At 48.9% G+C, this 21753-nt stretch overlaps 2 protein-coding genes across 23 annotated transcripts in view; both read right to left on the reverse strand.

Annotated features, from left to right (window-relative positions):
* Gm16867 (predicted gene, 16867) overlaps positions 1-14206 on the reverse strand; it is a 140791-nt gene extending 126585 nt beyond the window's left edge. For 7 of the 17 annotated variants that reach the window (XR_003950916.1, XR_001781314.2, XR_874773.2 and 4 more), the window contains exon 1: positions 13108-13920. Coding sequence is in view for 12 of the 17 variants with exons in the window: in XM_030248111.1 (XP_030103971.1) it covers positions 13108-13566 (459 nt within the window). In the remaining 5 variants the exon portion in view is untranslated. Of the gene's footprint in view, positions 1-587; positions 670-13107 lie in introns of all 17 variants that reach the window. The other 10 variants (XM_011245296.2, XM_011245302.2, XM_011245301.2 and 7 more) reach the window with 3 other exon arrangements.
* A 4547-nt stretch (positions 14207-18753) lies between these two features.
* LOC115488278 (syncytin-B) overlaps positions 18754-21753 on the reverse strand; it is a 46790-nt gene continuing 43790 nt past the window's right edge. For all 6 annotated transcript variants that reach the window (XM_030248105.1, XM_030248109.1, XM_030248107.1 and 3 more), the window contains 2 exons: positions 21485-21681; positions 18754-21333 (listed from right to left, as the gene is read on the reverse strand). In XM_030248105.1, coding sequence (XP_030103965.1) covers positions 19323-21179 — 1857 coding nt within the window. In that variant the 5' untranslated portion in view covers positions 21180-21333; positions 21485-21681 and the 3' untranslated portion in view covers positions 18754-19322. The remainder of the gene's footprint in view (positions 21334-21484; positions 21682-21753) is intronic.

Genomic DNA, 21753 nt, shown 5'->3' on the forward strand with positions numbered 1-21753 from the left:
GCTGCTGTCTGGGGGGACTTGCTGTGACGCACTGAACAAAACATGTATATCCCTGTTCTAACACCCACAACTTCCTCACGCTTAGACACACACTGAGATCCTATGGGACCTCAAAGACCCTTTCCTTCTCTTTGAAGCTCAAAGTCTCGAGAACGGTCCATCTCTCTTCGAGGACTTGATGTAACATGCATCTATCCTACTGGGCATCAGACCTCACAGGAGAGGCATCCATCTCACAATGAGTACCTTCGCTTGATGGTAGCCAAGGCATAAAGCATCTGCACGGAGGCCCTGAAGTCTTCCCGGGAGGGACATTACAATGAATTAGCGAGGCAGCAGATTGGAGACCATAGTAGCAACCAAACCAGAGACGGTGACTATAGAACCCCATCTCTCTATTCTTCATTAAGATGAACCCAGTTCACTTGCATAACCACTCACCGGACAGACAGAAAGACAGACAGAAAAATGTGCTGGTACTTTCAATCCAGACACTTCTAACTACCCTGCCATGTCGGGACGGAGAGCACCCTGCACTCTGGCCATGGCTGTGTGGGCAAGTCTGTGCCCCACAAACCAGTACTCACCACTCAATCTTCTGTTCTTGATGTCAAATACCAGCAAACACCATGAAGAAAGGGAGGTCAGGAGACCCAGAGGCGATGGCACCTATTTCCACACAGACAAATAAGCTCAGAAATCAGGACAGTACACAGTACAAGAGCCAGATGATCTCGGAGTGTATCCCTCCTCAAAACATCCCCAGACTCATCTGTCTGGTGACCCATGAGGCAGACTCAAAATCAGGATGAAGGTGTGCACTGAAAAGTCTATAGAGTGTTACTGAGCAGCAGCCCTGTGCATTTTAATGGTCACCTCCTCTTCCCTTGTGTCTCAGGTGAAGACACCAGCAGGCAGCTGAGGACTCAACTGGATAAGAGGTCAAAGCCCAAGGCTGCAGCCACAGGGAACCCTACAGTCCTTCATGAACACAGGGCTGGCTTCACGCCTCTCCCTAGAGCCCAGTTGAACAATAGATAACATGGTGGAGCAACCTGCATTGAGCTTTAAGACTGTGCTCCCAGGCTAAGGAGGTGGCTCAGGGAAAACTACTGGCCATGCAAGCTAGGACCTGAGATTTTTGATCCCCAGATCCCACATAAAGGCATGCACAGTACTGTGTGTAATCTCAGTGCTTCTACTGCAAGAGGAGCGGAGACAGAACAATCTCTGGAAGATTCTGGGCCAGCTAGCCTGGCCTGGGCAGCGATGAACAAGAGAATTTGTCTCAACAAGAGGGGAGGTAAGAGCCAGCATCCAAAGTTGTCCTTTGACCTCTGAACATGTGCCATGACACCAACACCTACAACTAGGAAAGAGGGAAGGAAGGGAAGGAAAGAGGGAGAGGAGGAGGGAGAGGAGGAGGGAGACGGATAGAAAAAGCTGTGTTCTCTGCATGGTATGATACTACATACCTATAATCTCAGAAGTCTGTGAAGCTGAAACAGGAAGACAGTCAGAGGCTAGCCTATACTACAACGTACTAAAATCATGAAAGCCCATTTCAAATAGCACAAGGAGGTTTGGATACGTAGTCAGGTTCTTTCTATCCCTATAGCTCTGTTTCTGTCCCTAGACACAAGTCTGAACATTTCTAATCGTTAACCACACTATACATTACAAACTATATACAAATTGTCCTTACTCTTGTATGTCAAGGCTTACAAAAGCCATTTAACTAATGCGATCTCACCTAAGCCTCCCAATAGGGAAAGCTGAGTCATATGTGGTTCCACGAGGAAACCAGCTCAGAGAAATGGCTTGCCCAACAACTGAAGCTGCTTAATGGCAAGACCAAGAATTGAACACTAAAGGCTGTCTCTTGGTTTGATGGCTTCAACACTGTCATACGCAGGGCAGGCACACACCTCTTCTGAGGCCCCACCCACAGCTACATCTCAGAAGTACCCGTCCTGGCTGTCCCAGGAAATAAAAACCCATCAACACAGAGGTAACAGGATCGGGTCTTCTTCCAGCTGCAGTATGCGCCACCTACTGTGTGGATAGCCACGCAAAGTTCTGGAACTTTCTAAGGCTTTGCCCAGCCACCTCTGATGGACCCAAGAGCTCATAAGACATGGGAAGTGCCATCGGGACAGTGGCTAAACTTGACCAGTGGAGGACAGACATTTCCTAAACCTATTATGCAACTGTTGCCTCACTCAAGCAGTCTGGGATTTCTCCCAATTTCAACACGTTTTGTTTTCTCTCAAAGAAGACACCGGTTTAAGGCTGTGGCCCCTTAGTGACTAAGCCAACAGCATCCTGGGCTGTCTGGGATTACACACAGGGTGGGTGGATATTTTCAAAGGGACCTCTGTGAGCCAATGTGACCTTCTAGAATGACTAAAGGTCACAGGGTAGGAGCAGTCAGGATCCACCATCACCTTCCCTATTTAACAATGTCCCCAAAGGAAGCCAGGTGACACTGTTCTAACCTCCAGACCTTCAAGAGAACATCGGTGTGGCCACTCAAAATCCAACAACTCCACCTCGTCCTTCTTGCCCAAGTGAAAGTATTGACTTTCAAGGCTTCTGTGCCTTGGGTGAGGGTGGAAAGCCAAAGTGCTTGGAAAATATTAAATGGAAAATGCCAGAAATAATTCATGGTTTTTGTTGTTGATGATTCCTATTTGCATGGGTGGGGGGTGGTTTGGTTTTTCTACACAGGGTTTCTCTGTGTAGCCTTGGCTGTCCTAGAACTCACTTTGTAGACCAAGCTGGATTCAGACTCAGAAATCCACCTGCCTCTGCCTCCCAAATGCTGGGATCGTATTTATAAGTTTTTAAACAACTTGGTTACAGTGTCTTATTATAGTTCTGTTTATCATTGGTTAGTGTTCATCCCTTAAGGTGTCTAATTTATAAACTACACTATTATCACAGGTATTACCAGTGGGGGAAAATAGTATGTGTACAGCATTCTTTATTATTGTGTTTCCAGATATAGGCAAACTATCTTCCAAACTACATCACCATACCCTCCCCCAGGATAAAGGGGGCTGCTGTACGCATGGAGACAAGACTTTCCTCTTTAAGGAAAGCCCTTCACCCTGCTTAGGGTCTCGTTACAGGGAAGGAGCATGCCTACTTTGGGAATGCGAACCAGGAGTTCTTCTTTTTGCAGCCTCGTGTTTAGTGCAGAGTGTGGAAGGAGAGGGGTCAGCAAATATGGAGCAAGTCAGATGGAGGGATGGTCTCACGACAAGGGTCTTAGTGACTATTCTATTGCTGTAAAGACACACCATGACCAAGGCAACTTATGAAAGAGTTTATTGGGGCTTTCAGACAGTGAGCCCACGGCCATCGTGACAGCAAGCACTGTGGCAGGAACGGGGCTGGGACAGTGATGAGAGCTTTTTTCTTATCCAAAGGTACTAGAGAGAGAGAGAGAGAGAGAGAGAGAGAGAGAGAGAGAGAGAGAGAGAAGGGGGGGAAGACTGGGCCTGGAGTGAAATTTTGAAATCTCAAAGCCCACCCCCAACAACACACACAGCTCTTCTAACAAGGCCATACCCCGTCATCCTTCCTGAAACATTTCCACCAACTAGAGACCTCAGGGGCGGGGGTGGGAGGGGGCGGATTCTTATTCAAATCACCACAAAGACAAAGCTACTCCCAGGTTCTACTGAAAAGAAAAATTTTTTTAAAAGGATGGAACCTTAACACAATTACTAAGGTAATCTCTTTTGTGTATGTGTGGCCAAGATATGTTATGATTTCAAAACAATATAGAATAAGACAAAGGCAAAGCTAGTATTTGCTTAATAATGAGATATTCATTTGTTTTAACTTCTCTTTGGCTGGGTTTTGTAGCTCTCTATAACTGTCATGTCCTGCCTTCATTCACCTGATTCACCGGGCTAATAATATTCCAGGAATGCCTTTGTGGGCCTCAATCTGGTGAGCGAGCATGTGGAAGGAGGCCGGAGGGAAGGGTCTCTGCATCCACGGAAGTCACACCCAGCATTGCTGTATGTGAAGGGGCTGCCAGGTGTAGAGTGCACTGGGTTACTGGATGCAGAGTATGGGAAGGCAGGGCTGCTTCCCATCCCCCCATGCCCCAGGGTCTAACTAGCACCAGGAAAGCCAGCTAGATGACCCACGTGGAGGAGCTAACCTTACCTTTACAGCAGGATCTCGCTTTGACTATCATAAATACCATGGGCAGCCCCATCATAGAACCTCCCTATTGAAAACCACAGCGCCTGGAATCCCCGTCAAAGCGTCTGACCAGATGTGACACACATCTGGTGTTGCCACTCTTCTGATTTCAGATGGATAAACTTGGAGGGCTCTGAGGCCAGGTGCGAAGGAGCAGCTAAGAAGGGTGGGCTCCAGAGAAGGGACGGCTGAAATTCACACACCACATGCTTGCTAGCAACTAATCTGTTTCAGGTCATGGGAATGCCAAGATCGAAAGGACACATGCCCAAGTCCCTCCCACTGGAAGATGACAGTTTAATGAGCAATAAATAAGCAATAAAGAATTCTGTAACTGCAGATAACGTCTAAACACTATAAACAAGCAAACGGCACTGTGTGCGAGAAGGAAAAAACAAAGAAATGAAAAACCAAAATAGAAGAGAGGTAGGGAGACCAGGAAGCCAAGTCCACTGACAAAACCAAATGCCCTAAACACATGGCAGCAGGGATGGGAAAGCACATAAAAGATCTTGGACTCGGAGATACACTTGTCTTCCATGTACACAATCGGGAGCCAGGAAGAAGCTGAAGGTGCCACACCTCAGGGTTAGGGATAGGCTCTCAGAAGGGCCCTGAGATAAGGAAGAGGGGGGCTGAGCCGATGATCATGACACCCAGACATGGTGTGTCCAGGGCAAGCTGTAGGAGGCACCAAGCAGAGACACAAGATGCAGGTAGATCTCAGAGTTTGAGGCCAGCCTGGTCTACAGAGCAAGTTCTAGAATAGTCAGGGCTACATAGAGAAACCCTGAGAAGAAGAAGAAGGAGGAGGAGGAGGGGGAGGGGGAGAGGAGGGGGAGAGGAGGGGGAGGAGGAGGAAATAAACAAACCATTTTACTGAGAGCCTCACCAGGCGAGGACATTTTTTTCTTCCTGTAACCCAGTAAGATGGATCTGGGGTTAATGCCCCCCAGTCTGCTGGGAAGGGACCTGAAGTGACAGAGGTTAAGCCATGTGCCCTGGGGGTAGAGTCAGGACTCAGTCCTGCTGTATCTGGATGGCTCACCCCTCCCTGCCACTATCAACTCCCCCAGAGGACCAAGAGAGCCCCATTCCCTTACAATGGGGGTTGGAAAGCAAGAGAGCGTGAAGGCACTGGTGGGGGGTCAGAAGCTGTTGATGGGGCCTTAGGAGGAGAGGGAGGCTCAGAGCCCACAGCCCATGGATACTGATGGGGGCAGTGATGAATTACCCAAGGGCTCAGCTGCCCAGTGGGCAGAGCAGCTTTTCAGAATCAAGTTAAAGAAGCAAAGACTAAGAAACTTAAGCCTGCAGCTGTACTAACAACAGACCTGAATTTGATCCCCAGAACCCACCATGCCTCTAATCCCAGCAATCGAGAGGCAGAGGCAAGCTGATCTCTGTAAACACACGGTTGTGCTAGTTTCTGATTTCCAGGAAAAGCCAGGACTACAAATTGAGATCTTGTGTAAATGCATGCATGCATACATACATACGTACATACATACATACATACATACACGCATGGGGGGAGGGAGAGAGAGGAGAGAGTGCACAAGCTAGGTGTGATTTGCTTACAATCCCTGGGGAGGCAGAGGCAGGCAGATCCCTGGAGCCTAGCTGAGCTACCAAGTCCCAAGCCAATGAGATCCACATACACACGCACACACCCACACTGTGTGCTTTCACAGACACACTCACGACAGGCACAGAGGCCTGCACTGTCAGGTGGTATATTCATAGAGATCTGGAGAGAAGTGGATTGCCAAGAGTCCGAGTCCTTGGAGGAGGGACAGTGACTCTAGCCACATTACTGAAGGGGAGGAAGAAAAAGCAGGCTCACTCCTGGAGAATATTCTCCTTGTACCAACTGTGTCCTGAGCATTACAAGGACCTCACCCTCCGACCACCCAAGAGAACAGTGTCTTCTTTCTGCAAGTGAGAAAACAGCAGAGAGAGGCTAAGAAACTATGTCAAGATCACACAGGTAAGAATGAGGGCCATTGTCAGGCAGATGGGTGAAAGGTCCTGAGAGTGAGTTCCTGACCACTAGGAAGAGAGCTGGACTTCTAGGAGGACAGCAAAGGGAGATAGGAAAAGAATGGGAATGGAGGTGGCCTTTGCTACAGGGGCCGATGATGTCAACCAGACATTCCCACAGTACAGATGAGGTGAGAAGCCATCAGGGAACAGTAAGGCCAGGGAGGGGAATGAGAGACAGAAGTTAGAGTTCTCCTCCATAGATAAGGAAATCAGAACTCAGCCATCTGGAGCAGAACACTAGGATGCCAACCCCAAGGGCAGAATAAAACTGAGCTTCATGGAGTTCAACAAAGACAGAGCAGGAAATAGCAAGGTCAAACCACAGAGCTGCAGGTGCTGTGTCCCTGGGGAGCACCATGTGGGGCCAGACTGCTTCAGATTAGAAACAAACATCAATGCCTCAAAAGGGAAGGCTGAGTAAAAAGGGAGATAGGCAAAGACTGGGAAGCAGTCTCCAGAGAGGGCCCTTCTGGCTTAATGAGAAGCAGGGAGGATGATCAGGGAAGGAAGAGGAGTGGGTAGCTCACCCAGTGGTCCAGGGAAGGCAGTTAGTTCCACGAAACCAGAAGGCAAAAGTCCAGTAGGCTGGTGCCAGCCTACTGTAATCCCAGCACTCAAAGGCAAGATTGACAGGAGTTTGAGGCTAGCCTGGGCTACCTAGTGACTTTCAGGTCAGTTTCTATCCTGTCTCAAAAGAAAAGGTGGGGGGAGGGGTTCAAGTGAGCTACAGAGGACATAAATTTGGTTCCTAGCATGCATGCCGGGTGGCTCACAATCACCTGTAACTCCAACTCACGTGCACATACCCACATAGGCATATACATATATGCATAATTTAAAAATACCTTTATACACATACATACATGCATGCGCACGCGCACACACACACACACACACACACACACACACACATGCCCAAGGCAAAGCAAAGTGGGATTTGGGGTCTGAAGTTGATTATTGTAAATGACACAAAACCTCATCCAAGAAGGGATGGTCAAGGTGGTGGCAAAGACTTAGCCAATAAGGGCCAATAAAAAGTTTGGAGAACACATCCCTTAAGCCCTGAACACTTGCCCCTGTGACCTAAGAAACACAGTCAATTAACACCACTCCTACCCCCACTCCCACCCCTACCATTAAACTCCAAATGCACAGTAAGCAAGATGACTCAGCAGGCGGTCTGCTTGATGACCTAAGTTCTAGCCTCTGAACTCTCTTTAAAAGTGGAAGGAGAGAACTGACTCCACAAAACTGTCCCCTGACCTGCAGACACACGTGCACCCTACCCGGGTCATGCCCACTCATATGCCACTCCGAACTAAAAAGCTACAGTGGCCAGATGTGCTGGAGTTATCTGGAGTTATATGCTGGAGAAAATGCCCGTAAGAGGCATTTTCTTAATTAGTGATTGATGGGGAAGGGGGCCCAGCCCATTGTGGATATCATCATCCTTGGGCTGGTGGTCCTGGGTGCTCTAAGAAAGCAGGCTGAGGAAGCCATGGGAAGCAAGCCAATAAGCAGCACCCCTCCATGGCCTCTGCAGGTTCCTGCCCTGTATGAGTTCCTGTTTAGTGATGAGCAGTGCTGTAGAAGTGTAAGCCAAATAAACCCTTGCCTGCCCAAGTTTCTTTCATCCTTTTTTTTTTAATCACAGCAAAAGTAACCCTAAGTAAGACACCAGGTATAGGAGTGCACACCTTTTATCCCAGCACTCAGGAGGCAGAGGCAGGCGATTATCTGTGAGTTTTAGGCCAGCATGGTTTACATAGTGAGTCTTGGGCCAGGTAGGGCTACATAGAGAGATTTTTGTCTAAATAAATAAACTGTCTTCGTCAGGGTTTCTATTCCTGCACAAAAAATTATGACCAAGAAGCAAGTTAGGGAGGAAAGGGTTTATTCAGCTTATATTTCCACACTGCTGTTATTACCAAAGAAAGTCAGGACTGGAACTCAAGCATGTCAGGAAGCAGGAGCTGATGCAGAGGCCATGGAGGGATGTTACTGGCTTGCTTCCCTTGGCTTGCTCAGCTTGCTCTCTTATAGAACCCAGGGCCACCAGCCCAGGGATGGCACCACCCACAAGGGGCCCTTCCACCCTTGATCACTAATTGAGAAAATGCCTTACAGCTGGCTCTCATGGAGGCATTTCCTCAAGGGAGGCTCCTTTCTCTGTGACAACTCCAGCCTGTATCCAGTTGACACACAAAACCAGTCAGTACAGAAACTAACTAAAGCTTATGTAAAAAATTTAAAATAAAGTTTGTTTGTTTATTGTTTAAATGCTGAGCCCCCTTTGCTACTCAATGTTGTTCTGGGTGTTATCCCCCCACCTTTGTGACCGCCCCCCCCCCAACCAGCCTGTCCCTCCCTTCATTCCTGGGCAAGGGAATGTGTAAGGGTCAAGTTCCAACTTTGCAAAGGGATGCAGACAGCAGATCTGGTTATCAGAGTGCACCGGGGTGTCATGAAAGAATGGAAGAACTTAGTTGAACTCTTTTTTGACTCTGTGTCTGTCCACCTGTAACTCACCTGTCCAAAAGGGCTTCTCAGTGAAGGGCGGGGAAAAGCAGGGAGGGAGAGAGAAAGCACTATCACTTTGCTCCAGGGAACAGAGTAATTTGGGACTTCATGACCTCTTGAAGTTGCACTACCAGCTGCCCCACACTTTGTTCTATAAAGCATGAGGAACTGGGAGCGGGATTCTGGCAGCTGCCAGTACTCCCTCCCAGTCAGATGGAAAAGCTCAAGGGCTGGGGGAGAGGGGTGTCCTGGCACCTGCCTCACCAGGGCTGTCCCCAAAGGCAGGCCAGGCTGTATATCCATGCTTAGCCTGTATCCCCACTTAGGCCATCCCCCGAAGACACCCATGAGGGCTTCCTGAGGAGCTAAGGTAAGGTAAGCAGTGTCAGCCATTCGGTGTCTGGAGAACAGAGGGCTCACCCAGGGAGGGTTAGAGCAGAACTTTCCTGACAAGTCACTCAAAGAAGGACCGTGAAAGGGTCAGCGGAAGTTCCCCCACTTCAAATCTTTCCTGTTTCCTTTCTTCCCCGTGCTTACCAAGCTGACTTGCATGGTCTCTGCCTAATCTGGATGGAATTTCCTTCCCCACCCACCTGGCACGCTCCCACCAGTCATGAGCGTCCTGACCACCAGCTCTTGCTTCCACCCCACGGGCCAGCGAAAGCCACCATACCGGCTTGCCACCACCGGTTAGAGGCTTCTAAGGAAATGCTGCCAAGAGGCACTTAGAGAGAAGCCACAGTTGGACACGAGTCTGCAGACACCCAGGCACCCTAGATCCCTGACTTAGCTTCCATCAGTTTGCTACAATCATGCCGGAGCTCAGGGGTCCCACCAGTCTGGTGCTCTTTAAATGAAGTCTTCGCATCTAACCACTAGCTGTGAAGACTAAGGGGAAAGAGAAAGGTTAGGAAAAAAATCCATGCAAGTCTTCCCAAGAGGAACTTAAGTGACCTTAGACTGTTGCTGCTAGGAGAGAAATTATGGACCATGTGATTCTATGATGCTCAGACTTTGTGTGGAGATGGAGTCTTGCTAGGCAGCTCAGGCTGGCCTTGAACTCACTATGAAATTCAGGCTGACCTCAAATTCTCTGCCCTCCCATCTGGGTCTCTGAGTACTAGGACTCATTGCATGTACTTACTACCTGTTCTGGCCAGAAGTGCTTTTTCACACAGTCTCTGGGGTGCATGACTCAAACAGAACTTCAACCGTGTTTCTTCCTACCCAAATCATACCTGCTTACATACTTACATACTGTCACCAATCTGGCTTCCAAATGCTCAGCCCACTAATACATCAAAACCCACAGTTTGAAAGACAGTGGACATTAAAGTGGCATCGGGAGACGACAGAAGCTTATGAAATAGCAACTTCAGTATTAGAACAGTGCACATCCCATGAGTCCTCTTTCTGTACTGAAGACCCAAGGAAATCAGCAAGCTTTGATTGCAAAGGACCTGCCCTGGGTCCCAACGCTCACACAGCCTGGGACAGCAAATCCGAAAGAAAGCTGGCGGACTCTACTCACACTTAACAAGTTCAAAAAATGAATGCCTTTATAAAATAAAAAAAAAAATCAAAGACATCTTTTTTTCATCTTTCCAAGATCTGATTCACACGCACTTGGTCTCAGCTGTAATAATTAACACGAAAGGACAATAGGGGCACCTTACAAAGTGGGAGGGGCTAAAGGAGAAGGAGCACCCATTTTCCCCAACAAAACAAAGGCACAGGTTGGTGCTTGAGGCAGACAGCAGTGAGCTACAGGGCTAAGAGCCAAGCCTGCCCTCCTGACTCAATTACTCAGTCTTCATCATCCAAAATATTTAAGAGGGACGCAGCTGTGGGCTTCCCACATGAACTGTTTCCATGACTGGGGCATAATTGTGTCCTGCCACCTCAGGTTAGATACAGACAACTGTGATGATCTTGGTGGACTCTGGCCCGCCTGCTGCCTACTTGGAGCCATAGGGCTTGTGACACTAACCTTCGCTGTGCCTTTATTATTAATTATTATTATCTTTGTTGAAAACTAGAAAGAAAGAAAAATCCTTGCTGCCCCCAAAAAAAGCTGCGGGGGGTACACAGAAGGCATTTCACACCCAAACTGTGAGTCTAAGAACAGCAAAGGGTCACTACTGACCAGCAGTCGGGATCGGTCTCAGAACTAGAAGAACCTGCTGACTGGCAATGAGCAACTTCATTTTACAAGCAAATCCCATGAGGTGAATACTTGCTATGACACTCAAGATAGCTGTGCGAGTGCACATACACACACACACATACACACACACATTCACTCTCACACAGTGAGGTATACACTCACAGCTCACACACTCACGAACATGCACTCTCACACACACTCACAGCTCAATACTCTCTCACACATATGTGCATACAAACACACATACATATACACACACAGGTATATGCACAGTTTGCACACTCAAGAACACTCACATATGCACTCATAGCTCACACACACATTCTTTCTCTCTCTCTCTCTCTCTCTCTCACACACACACACACACACACACACACACACACACACACACATCCTTATAGCCTATGTTTGTCTATCCACAGATGGAAAATTTTTGGAAAAGACTAAGCACAGAAGTAAGTCTGAATCCAAACAGGTAGGGAGAGTGTGGGAGAACTAAACACAACGTGTGTTACTTACAAAGGGGAAAGGCATGCCTGGACTGTCAAATAAATCAAGAGGCATCAATAATTGTTTCTAACCTTCAAAGTCAGCTAAGGGGATAGGAACCAGAACTCATGGCTAAGGGACATCAGGCCTCACAGGTGGAAGGGCTCCTTCGATGCAAGGTCATCTCCAGGTCTGTGACCAGTTCAAATTAATAGCTCCTGACTTTCCCCTGTCTCTAACCAAGATGCATTAGACTGTAGAAAATGTCCTTACATTTGATCCATCTTCTCCTGTATTAATGCGATCTAGCATGTGTCCAGGCTCCTTCTAAGGTGATTTTAAAATCAAAAATCAGTTCCCCCCTCCTCACTCAACAGTGGCCGGCAAAGGAGCACTGCATGATTGCCCACTAGGACAGCGGAGGGACAGTGAAGATGACTCGGGTCTGGCAGTGAGCTGGAAGACAGGCCTTGCCTTAGGCCCAGCATCCTGTTCACTGGACTTGGCCTGTCCAGTCACTGACTGGCAGCTCTGAGAAAACCCAGATACTCATACCTGCTCAGGTGGGGCCCGCATCTGCAGTAAGGTACTGTTTCATGTGTGCAGGCCTGGCACCCTGCCTTACAAAATAACTGCCACTTAGTGAGGCCCCCAAGTTCCCCAAAGCATAGTGGAGCTGCAGCCACCCAAAATTCAAGCGGCTAAGAGTTAGAGGAAGCTTCTCCGCTCTCCTCCTTGCCCCTCGGGCTTATTCATGTTAACTCCCAGGGGTGTCTCGCCCCGTATTCCAGCTCTAAAGGTGCAATGTCAGTACAGGTATTACTTCCTGCATCTCTCGCGGGGCCTCTCTAGGTCCAACACAGGCAGTTCTTGCTCTAACAAACCTCACCTGTTCAAGCCGCCTCTTGACAGAAGCGCATGCGAAACTACCTGGGGGAAGTGACCAGGTCAAACTGGAAGCCTATTACACAACCCATAGCTGTACAGTACAAGTCTGCAGGTCCACCTCGCAGCAAGTGAAAGACAGCAAAGATCCCTGGATGTCCCACTGTCTTCTAGTAGAACTAGGTGGGAGGGGAGGTGTCACATGGAGTGTCGCTGATCCAGTATGCCCCCCCAAAGAGCTGACCGGAGCCTGGGGACTCGGCGAAACGGCGTCCCTGGCTCTTCCCCAGACCCTAAGCCACCCCAGAGCAGCAGGCACGCGCCGGGGCCAGAGGGCGCGCGGCCGGGGGGAGGGAGGGGGAGTACGTTTCTCGGAGGAGCGAGGCAAGCGCTTCCCGGCCACCAGCTCCCTCAGAAGCCGCGCACGTGCAGCGCCCGAGCGATCGGACGGCTCAGAGCCACAGCCACCTCCGCGCACTGAGTGCTCACCACTTGTCCCCCACGACCACGACAGAGACAGAAGTGCAAGACTCCCTGGCGGAATCTAGGGGTACTCCCCCGGGACATCGCGGAAGGAGCGACATGGTGCGCTTTCCTGGAGCCCCGGCTGCACGCAGCCAATCCGGGAGAGAGCCCTGGCCTGTCGCCGCGCCCCGGGGAACCGGCAGCGTGGCTTCGTGGCTCTGCCCCAGGCTGGAACTGCGCGGGATGCAAACGCGCGCGCTGCTGCGACTGCTCTCCGGCTCCTTTCCCCCACAGTCCTCCGCGCGCCTCACCTTCACGGAGTCCACCGGGTACATGATGGAGTGCTCCAGAATCCCGGCCATCGCTCCCGCTGTCATGTGGGTGGACACCGAGGCGCTGGTCGGTAGGTTCTCGTAGTCCTCCGACCCGGCGTCCTTGCTGCCGCAGCCGCCATCGCGGCAGTCCCCATCCATCCTCCGGCCCGCAGCCTGGTTCCCCACGCCGCCACGGCGGAGCTCCATCCGCGGCCCCGCGGGGCGCGGGAGGCGGCAGGAGGTGGGCAGGAGGGGGAGGGGGAGGAAAACTTCACTTCTTAAAGTGGGAACCTCCTCCCCCGGGTTGCGGCGGCTGACGCCATGGCGGGCTGGGGTGGAGCCGAGCGGCCAGAAGCACCAATAGCTGGAGAAGAAGAGGCCGGCCGTGGCCGCGCTATTGGTGCGCCGGGCAGAGGGCACCCACCTCTCTGTGTGACGTCGCTGCCCGCTGCACATTTCCAAGCAACCGGACGGGGGCGAGAGCAGACATTGGGGTGTCCCGGGAAGTTGTACTACCTAGAGGGTGGTGACCATCTGCAAGGGACAGTCAGGTCCCTGGGGAGAGTCAGCAGAAGGGATATGCTCAGAGCTGCAAGAGCAGGAGAAGGGGCTGTCCCCAGAATCGGTAGTTTTGCAGACACTAATCAACCAGCTTTAGCATTCCGAAGGCTGGGGATCTGGTAGGAGGTGAGGTCTGTTACTGGGAATGTCAATTATGAAGCGGAGTGGTTGGACAATAGAGTGCTTGTAGGAATCTAGAATTGAGGATACACTTGGATATGTGCTCGTTTTGTATTCTGCTAGGGCCCATTCCAGGGAATGAACAGTTAACACTCAAGGTCCCCGCTTCTAGTCAGCTTTGCTTGGGAATAATCTTGGAGATTGGGAAGTGTGTTTCTCTTCTGAAAACAACGAAGAGCTAAGTGTATGCTGCTCTTGTTCTCTGAAGATCCAAGTCCACCCTGTCCTGGATAGACCAAGACAATCGTAGCAGGGACAGAACCCTTCACTAAGCAGCTCCCTGGGACATTTACTTGGGGTTTGTAAGATCTTTAGCTGATGTCACAGCAAGAGTGCTCAAGTGAACTGAATAAAGCTTTGCAACACTGCCTATCTTCTAAAGCTGTTCTTTTAAAACCATCCCTGCTGAGCCCTTCAATGAATTAGAGTCCGGGATGCTTTATTTTAACTTAGTATTGCCTTGCTCCATCTGCGATTAAAACTAGAAATCAAAACGCAGAGGTCTGCCTGTTTGTGGGCCGCTCTGTCCTTGGATGCATTTAGTGCCAGGGCCTCCTTCGATTAGGTAAAGACTTCTGAGCAGCAAGGCTGGGCAATGAGATATGCGGGGCTGGGAAGGATCCTGCAGACACTGTGCCTGCCAAGCGCCAGGTTAGCCATCTCAAGCAGCCCTCGGGGATTCAGCAGAAGATGATAAAGGTGTGGAGGGCAAGGGCATCATTTTTCCAGTGTTTGTAGCTGTCCTAGTAGCTTCCAGGTGAATCCTGGGACTATGAAAGTAGATATCAGGTCACTGTCTAACAAAGGTGACAGAAACAAAGCTCCACTTTTGACAAAGGTGGTGTTTTTAAAAACTGTTGATCAGAAGTTGTTGATATTCACACCAGCAACTAAGAATCTGAGGCAAGGGGATTACAACTAGTGTGAGGCCAGTTTGTGTTGTGCAGTGGGTTCCAGACCATCCTGAGCTCAGTGTGAGACTCTGTCTCGTACATACAAAAATGAAAGTCTTCAATACATATGGACCCCCCCCTCCCCGTCCCACTTCTGGATTTGGGACATGAAGACCCAAGATACACACATAAAGCTTTTTTGAAAGCATTATTTGTAGTAGCAAATACTTACAAACTGTCTAAACATTCGGTAAGAGGGGAAATGAAGAAAGAATGTGTGTTGGGTGAAATATTACACACCCCATAAAAACTGTGGTTCTATTAGGCAATCACAGAGGAAATGATTCATACACGGCTGGGTCAGGAAAGCAAAGCACAATTATGGGGCCATTACACACAAAAAAAATTTCTGTGTACAGAAAGAAAAGTGAAACAACTTGCGATAGTAATGGGATTACAGGCAACTAATTTTTTTTCAGGTTTCAGTTAATACATTATTTCTGTGATTTCGAAATAAAAGGACTTATATGTCACATGTTAGTGGATGGGGAAACCATCTGAGGTTGGCAACAATGGCATTGGTGGAAGGGATTCAATGTATCAGTGACTATTCTTGGAAATTTTAAATTTATTTTTTTAAATTAAAGGTTCTTACAAATGTGCATATGACTATAATCTTTGGAGTTCGAAGATTTTTAGATTTTTCTTTAAAAAAAATCATTATGGTGTAACTCTCACCCCCCATCAAAGAAGCTTCCCTTTGAAGCAGACAGAGACGGTTACAGAAAGCCACAGCTTGTCAAACTGCAAAGAACAACAGACCACGGACCACGGGGAACCCAACCCCAACTGATACATCTACAACACAACCCCAACTCCTAAGGTTCACATAACATAGAGGTAGAGGGGACAGAAAGATTATAAAAACCAGAGGACCAGAACATCTGCTGGGGGACCATGTCTTCTATACGACAGGGAAGCAGCACCCAGGGAATGGCAACCATGTTGTTGACGAAACAAGACCTGAAAAATGACAGCACCTATAGACATGACCGCATGGGTGGGGGAATTCTCACAAGGCTCCACCCCTAGATGGAGAACGATGGGCAATTAATAGTTGCTAGGAAACCAAGAATTAGTCTTCTCCTGGGATGAGCCCCCTGATAGGCTATCCAATCCCAAGAGGTCATTCCTAACCACATATGAGCAACACTCAGTTATCTCAGAGGATGTATTTATAAATGCATATGTATATGTGTAACAATAATAAAGAATAAGAGGCCAGGGGCTAGAGAGATGATTCAATGGTAAGGAGTCCTGGATGCTCTTCCACAGGCCCTAAGTTAGATTCTCAGCACTCACGTGCAACCCACAGCTCCCTACAACAGGATCTGATGTCCTTTTCTGGTATTCAGATGTACACAAAGACAAAGAACCTGTATACATAAAATACACAGATAAGTAAATCTTTTATTTAAAAAAAGAGGAAGAAGAGGCCATGAATTTGAGGAGTATGTGTAGCAAAGAACTCAAGAGTTGGAGGGAGGAGAAGAAGGGGAAATTATATAAATACAGTACTTATATGTGAAATACATACAAAAATAAATATTAAAAAAAATCAAAACATGAAAAGAATTCAAGTCAGGCCCAACTGCAGATTTGTGTTGGGTTTACAACAAGTGTTCAGCATTTTTTTCTACCTCTCTCTAGGGTGGACTGTGTGCTCAATGTCTATGTCACACTCAGTGGATTGCAAGGGCCACATTTCTAAGACATGCCTGCAGCCAGGGGTCTAGATGTGCTGCTCTGCCAATAGATAGAACTGGAGAGATCCAGAAAGCAGAAGTGCAACCAGAGCTGTCTTCTTCTGCTCACTGTTTTCTTGCTCCCTGGAAAGGCTGCAGACAGGAGGGTCGGTGTGTTGGGGAGGAGAGTGGCTTCCCTCAGCAATAGCATTGCAGTGTCTGGCCACCAGGCATATGCTTGTTGGGAGTCTTTGATGGCAGCCTCCCAAACCCTTCACGGTAGTGTCATATATGGCCTCTTGATCCCTGACCCTCAGGGATGTGAGAGAGTTAACTGTTTTCCTTGAGAAACCATCTTGGCTGTGTGCATCTGTGAATTATCCTCAGAGACCTAGCTTGGAGTTGGCTCTCCACGCCTCCAACAATGCCATGTATAGCAGTAGAAGGGCCCGATGGTGGAGGACTCGCTCCTGGCCATGGCAATTCAACAGTCAGCCCTGCCCCCACCCCACCCCACCCCCACTTCCGGAGGAAAGCCTGTTGGGACAAGGTCCACATTCCAGTTCTAGAACCCTGTGTTTTAGACACACCCTGCACAGGGGAAAGCTGCTTTTTCTTTGAAAGACAGGAGCCCAGAAATTCAGGAACAAAAGACTGGCTGCTGAGGTGACAATATTCTCTCCAGGGTCAGGTCCAGAGACACAGGCTGCTGATTCTGCTGGAGTCTTGCATTTAAGTTCCTGACTGTTGAAGGCCCAAAAATGTCAGCATGCCATCTGCCTCAGGTCAACTGGAAGCCAAGCTTAGCTTAGAAAGAGGAAGTTACTGAGCATGCAGGGTGCACAGCCTCTAACTTTGGCTCAGAGGCCTGTGCCAGCTCTGGTTCCCCCATTTACTGACAATGGGGCTCTGGCCTCTGGATTGGCCTACTTCTTTTGAAGGCTATGGCCATGGATACGAAACCACATAATAAACAAAACACACCAGTACATTGAGAATGAGAGCATGCATGTGCCAGCTAATTTTAACTCAAGTATATATATGAGAGATCACAAGCACCTCTAAACATATCCAGTCCTCACAACTGCACATATTTGTCCTTATAATCCCAGAATCCCTTGCTTTTCCAAGGACAGTACTGTTTATAGACTCTTGACCTGTGGGATAAGTTTCCCTTGGAGATAACTTTCCCCAGGACACAGAATAAGAAACAGAGACAAATGAAGAGGTGGGACAGAACTACCTCAGTTTACTGGGCTTTCTTTGAATGCAGGCAGTGACAGGCAGGGGTTAGAGTTGAGAATTCCATCTGGAATTGGAGAAGGCTGGGGCCTGTTAGGAGGAGCTTACCTCTCAGGAAGAGATTACACACAACTCTGATCATGTGTCAGACAGTCCCTTGCAGAAGAGACCAGACTGGAACAATGATGGTAGGAAGGGCGGGGTCTTGGACAGGTCTGCTTCCTTATGCCTGTCTCTTGCTTTCTATTTAAACCCAAACCTCATGTCAGGACCCAGAGCGTGGACTTTGTGAGAGAGGGGCTCCACAGACTTCTTCCTTCTTTTTTCCAGTGTGGCCACATTGGATAAGTGTTTTCTTTCTGTTCTTCACTATTAAGTGTGACAATGATTGGCTTGTTGAGGACAGGTGGTCAAGCCTAGCTTGCTATGGCTGCCAGGGTCCCAGCTCTGCCCCTAACAACTCTGGTAACATCTCCAGCATGAACGTCTTGCTCTTACCTCTGGAATCCTCTCTCGCCATCCACTCTTTCATCCCTTGACTTCTCCTTTCTCTCCTTCCCTCCCTTCCCTGTGGTCCTCTTGCCCATCCCAGTTACCAGGCCCAGCTCAGTCGTACATCCTACCCCAGCCTGTGCTCTCCACACCTTGTTCATGTGCTCCAGAAGAGCTCCACCTAAATATTCTACCACATCTACGGATCAGAGTTGATTCATGAGTCTTGGATCTACAGTACCAAAGTGCTGCTATGCTGACAGCTTGAAACTACATATTTATAATATCTTCTGAAGGGTACAGTCTAAGGTTAAGGGGATAATAATCTCTCTCTCGGGCTGGTAAGATGGCTCAGTGGGTAAGAGCACCCGACTGCTCTTCTGAAGGTCCGGAGTTCAAATCCCAGCAACCACATGGTGGCTCACAACCATCTGTAACAAGATCTGAAGCCCTCTTCTGGAGTGTCTGAAGACAGCTACAGTGTACTTACATATAATAAATAAATAAATCTTAAAAAAAAAAAGATACGATGATGCTGTAAAAACTTTATTTAAAAAAAATAATCTCTCTCTCTCTCTCTCCCTCTCTCTCTCTCTCTCTCAAAGCTGTCATAGAGAATCCTTGCTGGCCCCCTTCCAGCTTCTGGAAGCTCCCTGACACCTCAATGTTCTTCGTATGAGGTCAGAAAGCAAGAAAGACAACGGAGGAACAAGCCACTCCCTGGCAGCACAGGCCTGGGAGCAGAGATCTCTGTATAAGAGAGCCCACTCTCCACCTACAGGCAGGGCACTGAAAACATTCCTTCTTTGGCCATTGCTAAGAGTAGCTAAGCAGCAAGGTGAGTGATGGATTAAAGAATGTCAGGTGAAACAACTCCAGAGGCCATGTCTGAGATGGGGGCTACTGATAAGGAGAAGATCTAGAAGGAGCAGAAGGAGCTCAGATCTAGAAAAAGAAGAAATTTTCTGGATGCCAAATTACTATAGTTTCTGGAATTAACCCTGATACAAACATGAGGCCATAACTAAGTCTCCCGACTTGGATTCTATTAACTGGGTAGAAGGGAGGGTATACTTGGTGCTCTCTCAACTTTTCCCTGTTATGTAGGAATGGTGTCCTCATCTGGGGAGTCTTGGGGCAGTTTTTTATATTGGAAATTTTGGAGGATGCTGTCCACATGCCTTTTGGCAGTGTCTTGAACAAAGGAGCCAAGTCTCTGGGACACAAAACGGGTTAGGCAGTTCAGAAGACAAGACCCAAATGTCAGTAGGAAGAAGAGGAAGAGAAGAGGTCCCAGAAAGGGAGTCAGCCAGGGCAACCAACGTCCAAGGTCAGGCCACTGTCCCCAAGAGTCAGAATGCTGGCCGAGTTCAGATGCTCGTTCTTGGAGTTTCCTTGCCGCGTCCCGGACTATTCCAGACTGGTTTACGTAGAAGCAGCACTCTTCCTGGAGGAAGAGACAGGTGCCCCCTTTCTCAGCAGTGATGAGGTCCAGAGCTCGGCGGTTTTGTAGAACAACACCTGCGAGCGAGTCTATTTGGTTCTGGAGGGTAGTGATAGAGGCAGCTATTTCTTCCAAGGTTTCGGAAAGAACCTTAGAAAGCTGTTGGAAATAGAGAGTCGAGGTGGCCAAGCCAGCTATCCCCGTACCAAGGGCAGAAGAGATACCCAGGCCTGCAAGGAAGGGAAAGAGGTGAGGGGACCTCTTTGGGCGAAGAACTGAGTCTGAGGAAAGAACTGAAGCAAAAAGGGGAACAGGCACCGTTTGGTTATTGGGGAGAAGTTCAATATCCGGGTATTGGAAGACCAGGGTACAGACACCGGACCAATTGGCTGGGAGGCAGATGTAAGTCGATGTTCCGCAGAGGAAGAAAACGCCTGAAGAGTTGAGGCAGAAGGCGTACGAGAAGCTGAGAAGATGTGAGAAAATGTTGGAGGTGATGTCCCAGTTTTCTTGGACAGTGATCTCGTTCTCCCAGACTGAATATTGTCCAGACAGGGCAGCTCCCGTGAGGGGCTGGTAATGGGAGAGCGGATAGGGGTCTCTGTGCCCCTGGAGTTTGACCTTGAAGTGGGTAGGGTTCACTGACATGGTAACAGGGTGGGTTGAGTTGTCTGGTTCAAATAAAGTGAGGTTATAGCAGGTGCCGAAGGGAGCCTGAGGACAGTGCATCCAGGGAGTGGCCGGAGAGGTATGGCAGTGTTTGATGTCTGTTGGGCAGGGATAGTAAGCCGGCTTCGAGAAGATGAGGGAGGGGGGCCCGGAAAAACGGAGCGGGTTTTTCCATTTGGCATCCGGTCTTTTCATTGCCTGTTTGAACGTATGGGTGGTGGAAAGATCTAGGTTTTCATGACTGGTAGAAGGTGAAATATGCATGGTGTAGTTGCAGAGAGAGGCAGAGAGGTTGCCTACAAAAGTGGCATATGCTGAGACCTTGAAAAAGCGAGATATGCAGAGTGGGGCCTGCGACCTGAGCACGGTCTCAGTAAAGAGTGGTCCCCAGAGAGGGCGTTGGGCAGATTCGAAGAAACGGTCCTTATGGGGATATATCACAGAGGTTATCCGGGTGATGATCCGAAATATGCCTGTTGAGCTGACGAGTTGAAGAAAAGCAATCGCCCTTCTGTCAGGATTGTGGAAAGAATAGGAGGCAGTCAGTGGGCGGAAGAGACGGAGGCGTCTTTCAATGTCGCTAATGGAAAAGGAGCCAGAGAAGGGCCTGACTGAGTAGGTAAGATGAAGCTTCATGGGTGTATCTGTCCAAATGGACAGAGGGGCTGGGACTGCTAAGGACCGCTGGGTTTGGGTAGACAAGCAGACCCAACAGTTGGAAAACAGGGAAGAGTTGGTATCACGTAGGATGTGGTGAGTGAGGTTTACAAGGGGCATCCAGCTTTCCGGATAGGATAAGGAGGAGGGGAAAAGGACGAAACAGAGGACCCAAAAGCCTGTCATGGTGCTTTGGGAATGGCCAGCAGTAGTGCGGGGTGCCGAGACGTTGGTCGAGTGGATCCTTGAGTCCTGAAACTTGCTCAGTTGGGGTGTTCAAAGGTGGCTGGTAAAGACAGGGTGGCTGTAGGCTCTCAGGTTATGAGGTGAGAGGTCAGACCTGGGAAAGAAGAAACATAGATGGGGGAGTGTCACCAAACAGGATTAAGAGTTTTTGAGTTAGTGCCTGGAGCCCTTTGGAGCTCAGAGTAGTGCAGCCAGTGAGAGATTCCTTTACCTTTGCTACTGCTGGGGTGGTCACAGTGACCTACCTGGGCAGGTCCCTTTCCGGAAGACTCAGGATGAGTTTAGGAAGGTGTTTGTGAGCCAAATGAAGGCAGAAGGTGGTAAGATGTGAAGCAGTCCGTGCATCCAGAAATGGGAATGAAGTGCCAGTGAGAAGGTGGTGACGAACCAGCTGTGCTTGAGCCTTAGGAGGCTGAGATCAACGGGCTTTCCTGGAGAGAACCTGAAAAAAAGAAAGAGAGAACAGTAGAAGAGCTGACCAGGACAGTTTGACGTCAACCACGAGCTAAGTGTT

Source organism: Mus musculus, chromosome 14, assembly GCF_000001635.26.
Source record: "Mus musculus strain C57BL/6J chromosome 14, GRCm38.p6 C57BL/6J".
NCBI lineage: Eukaryota > Metazoa > Chordata > Mammalia > Rodentia > Muridae > Mus > Mus musculus.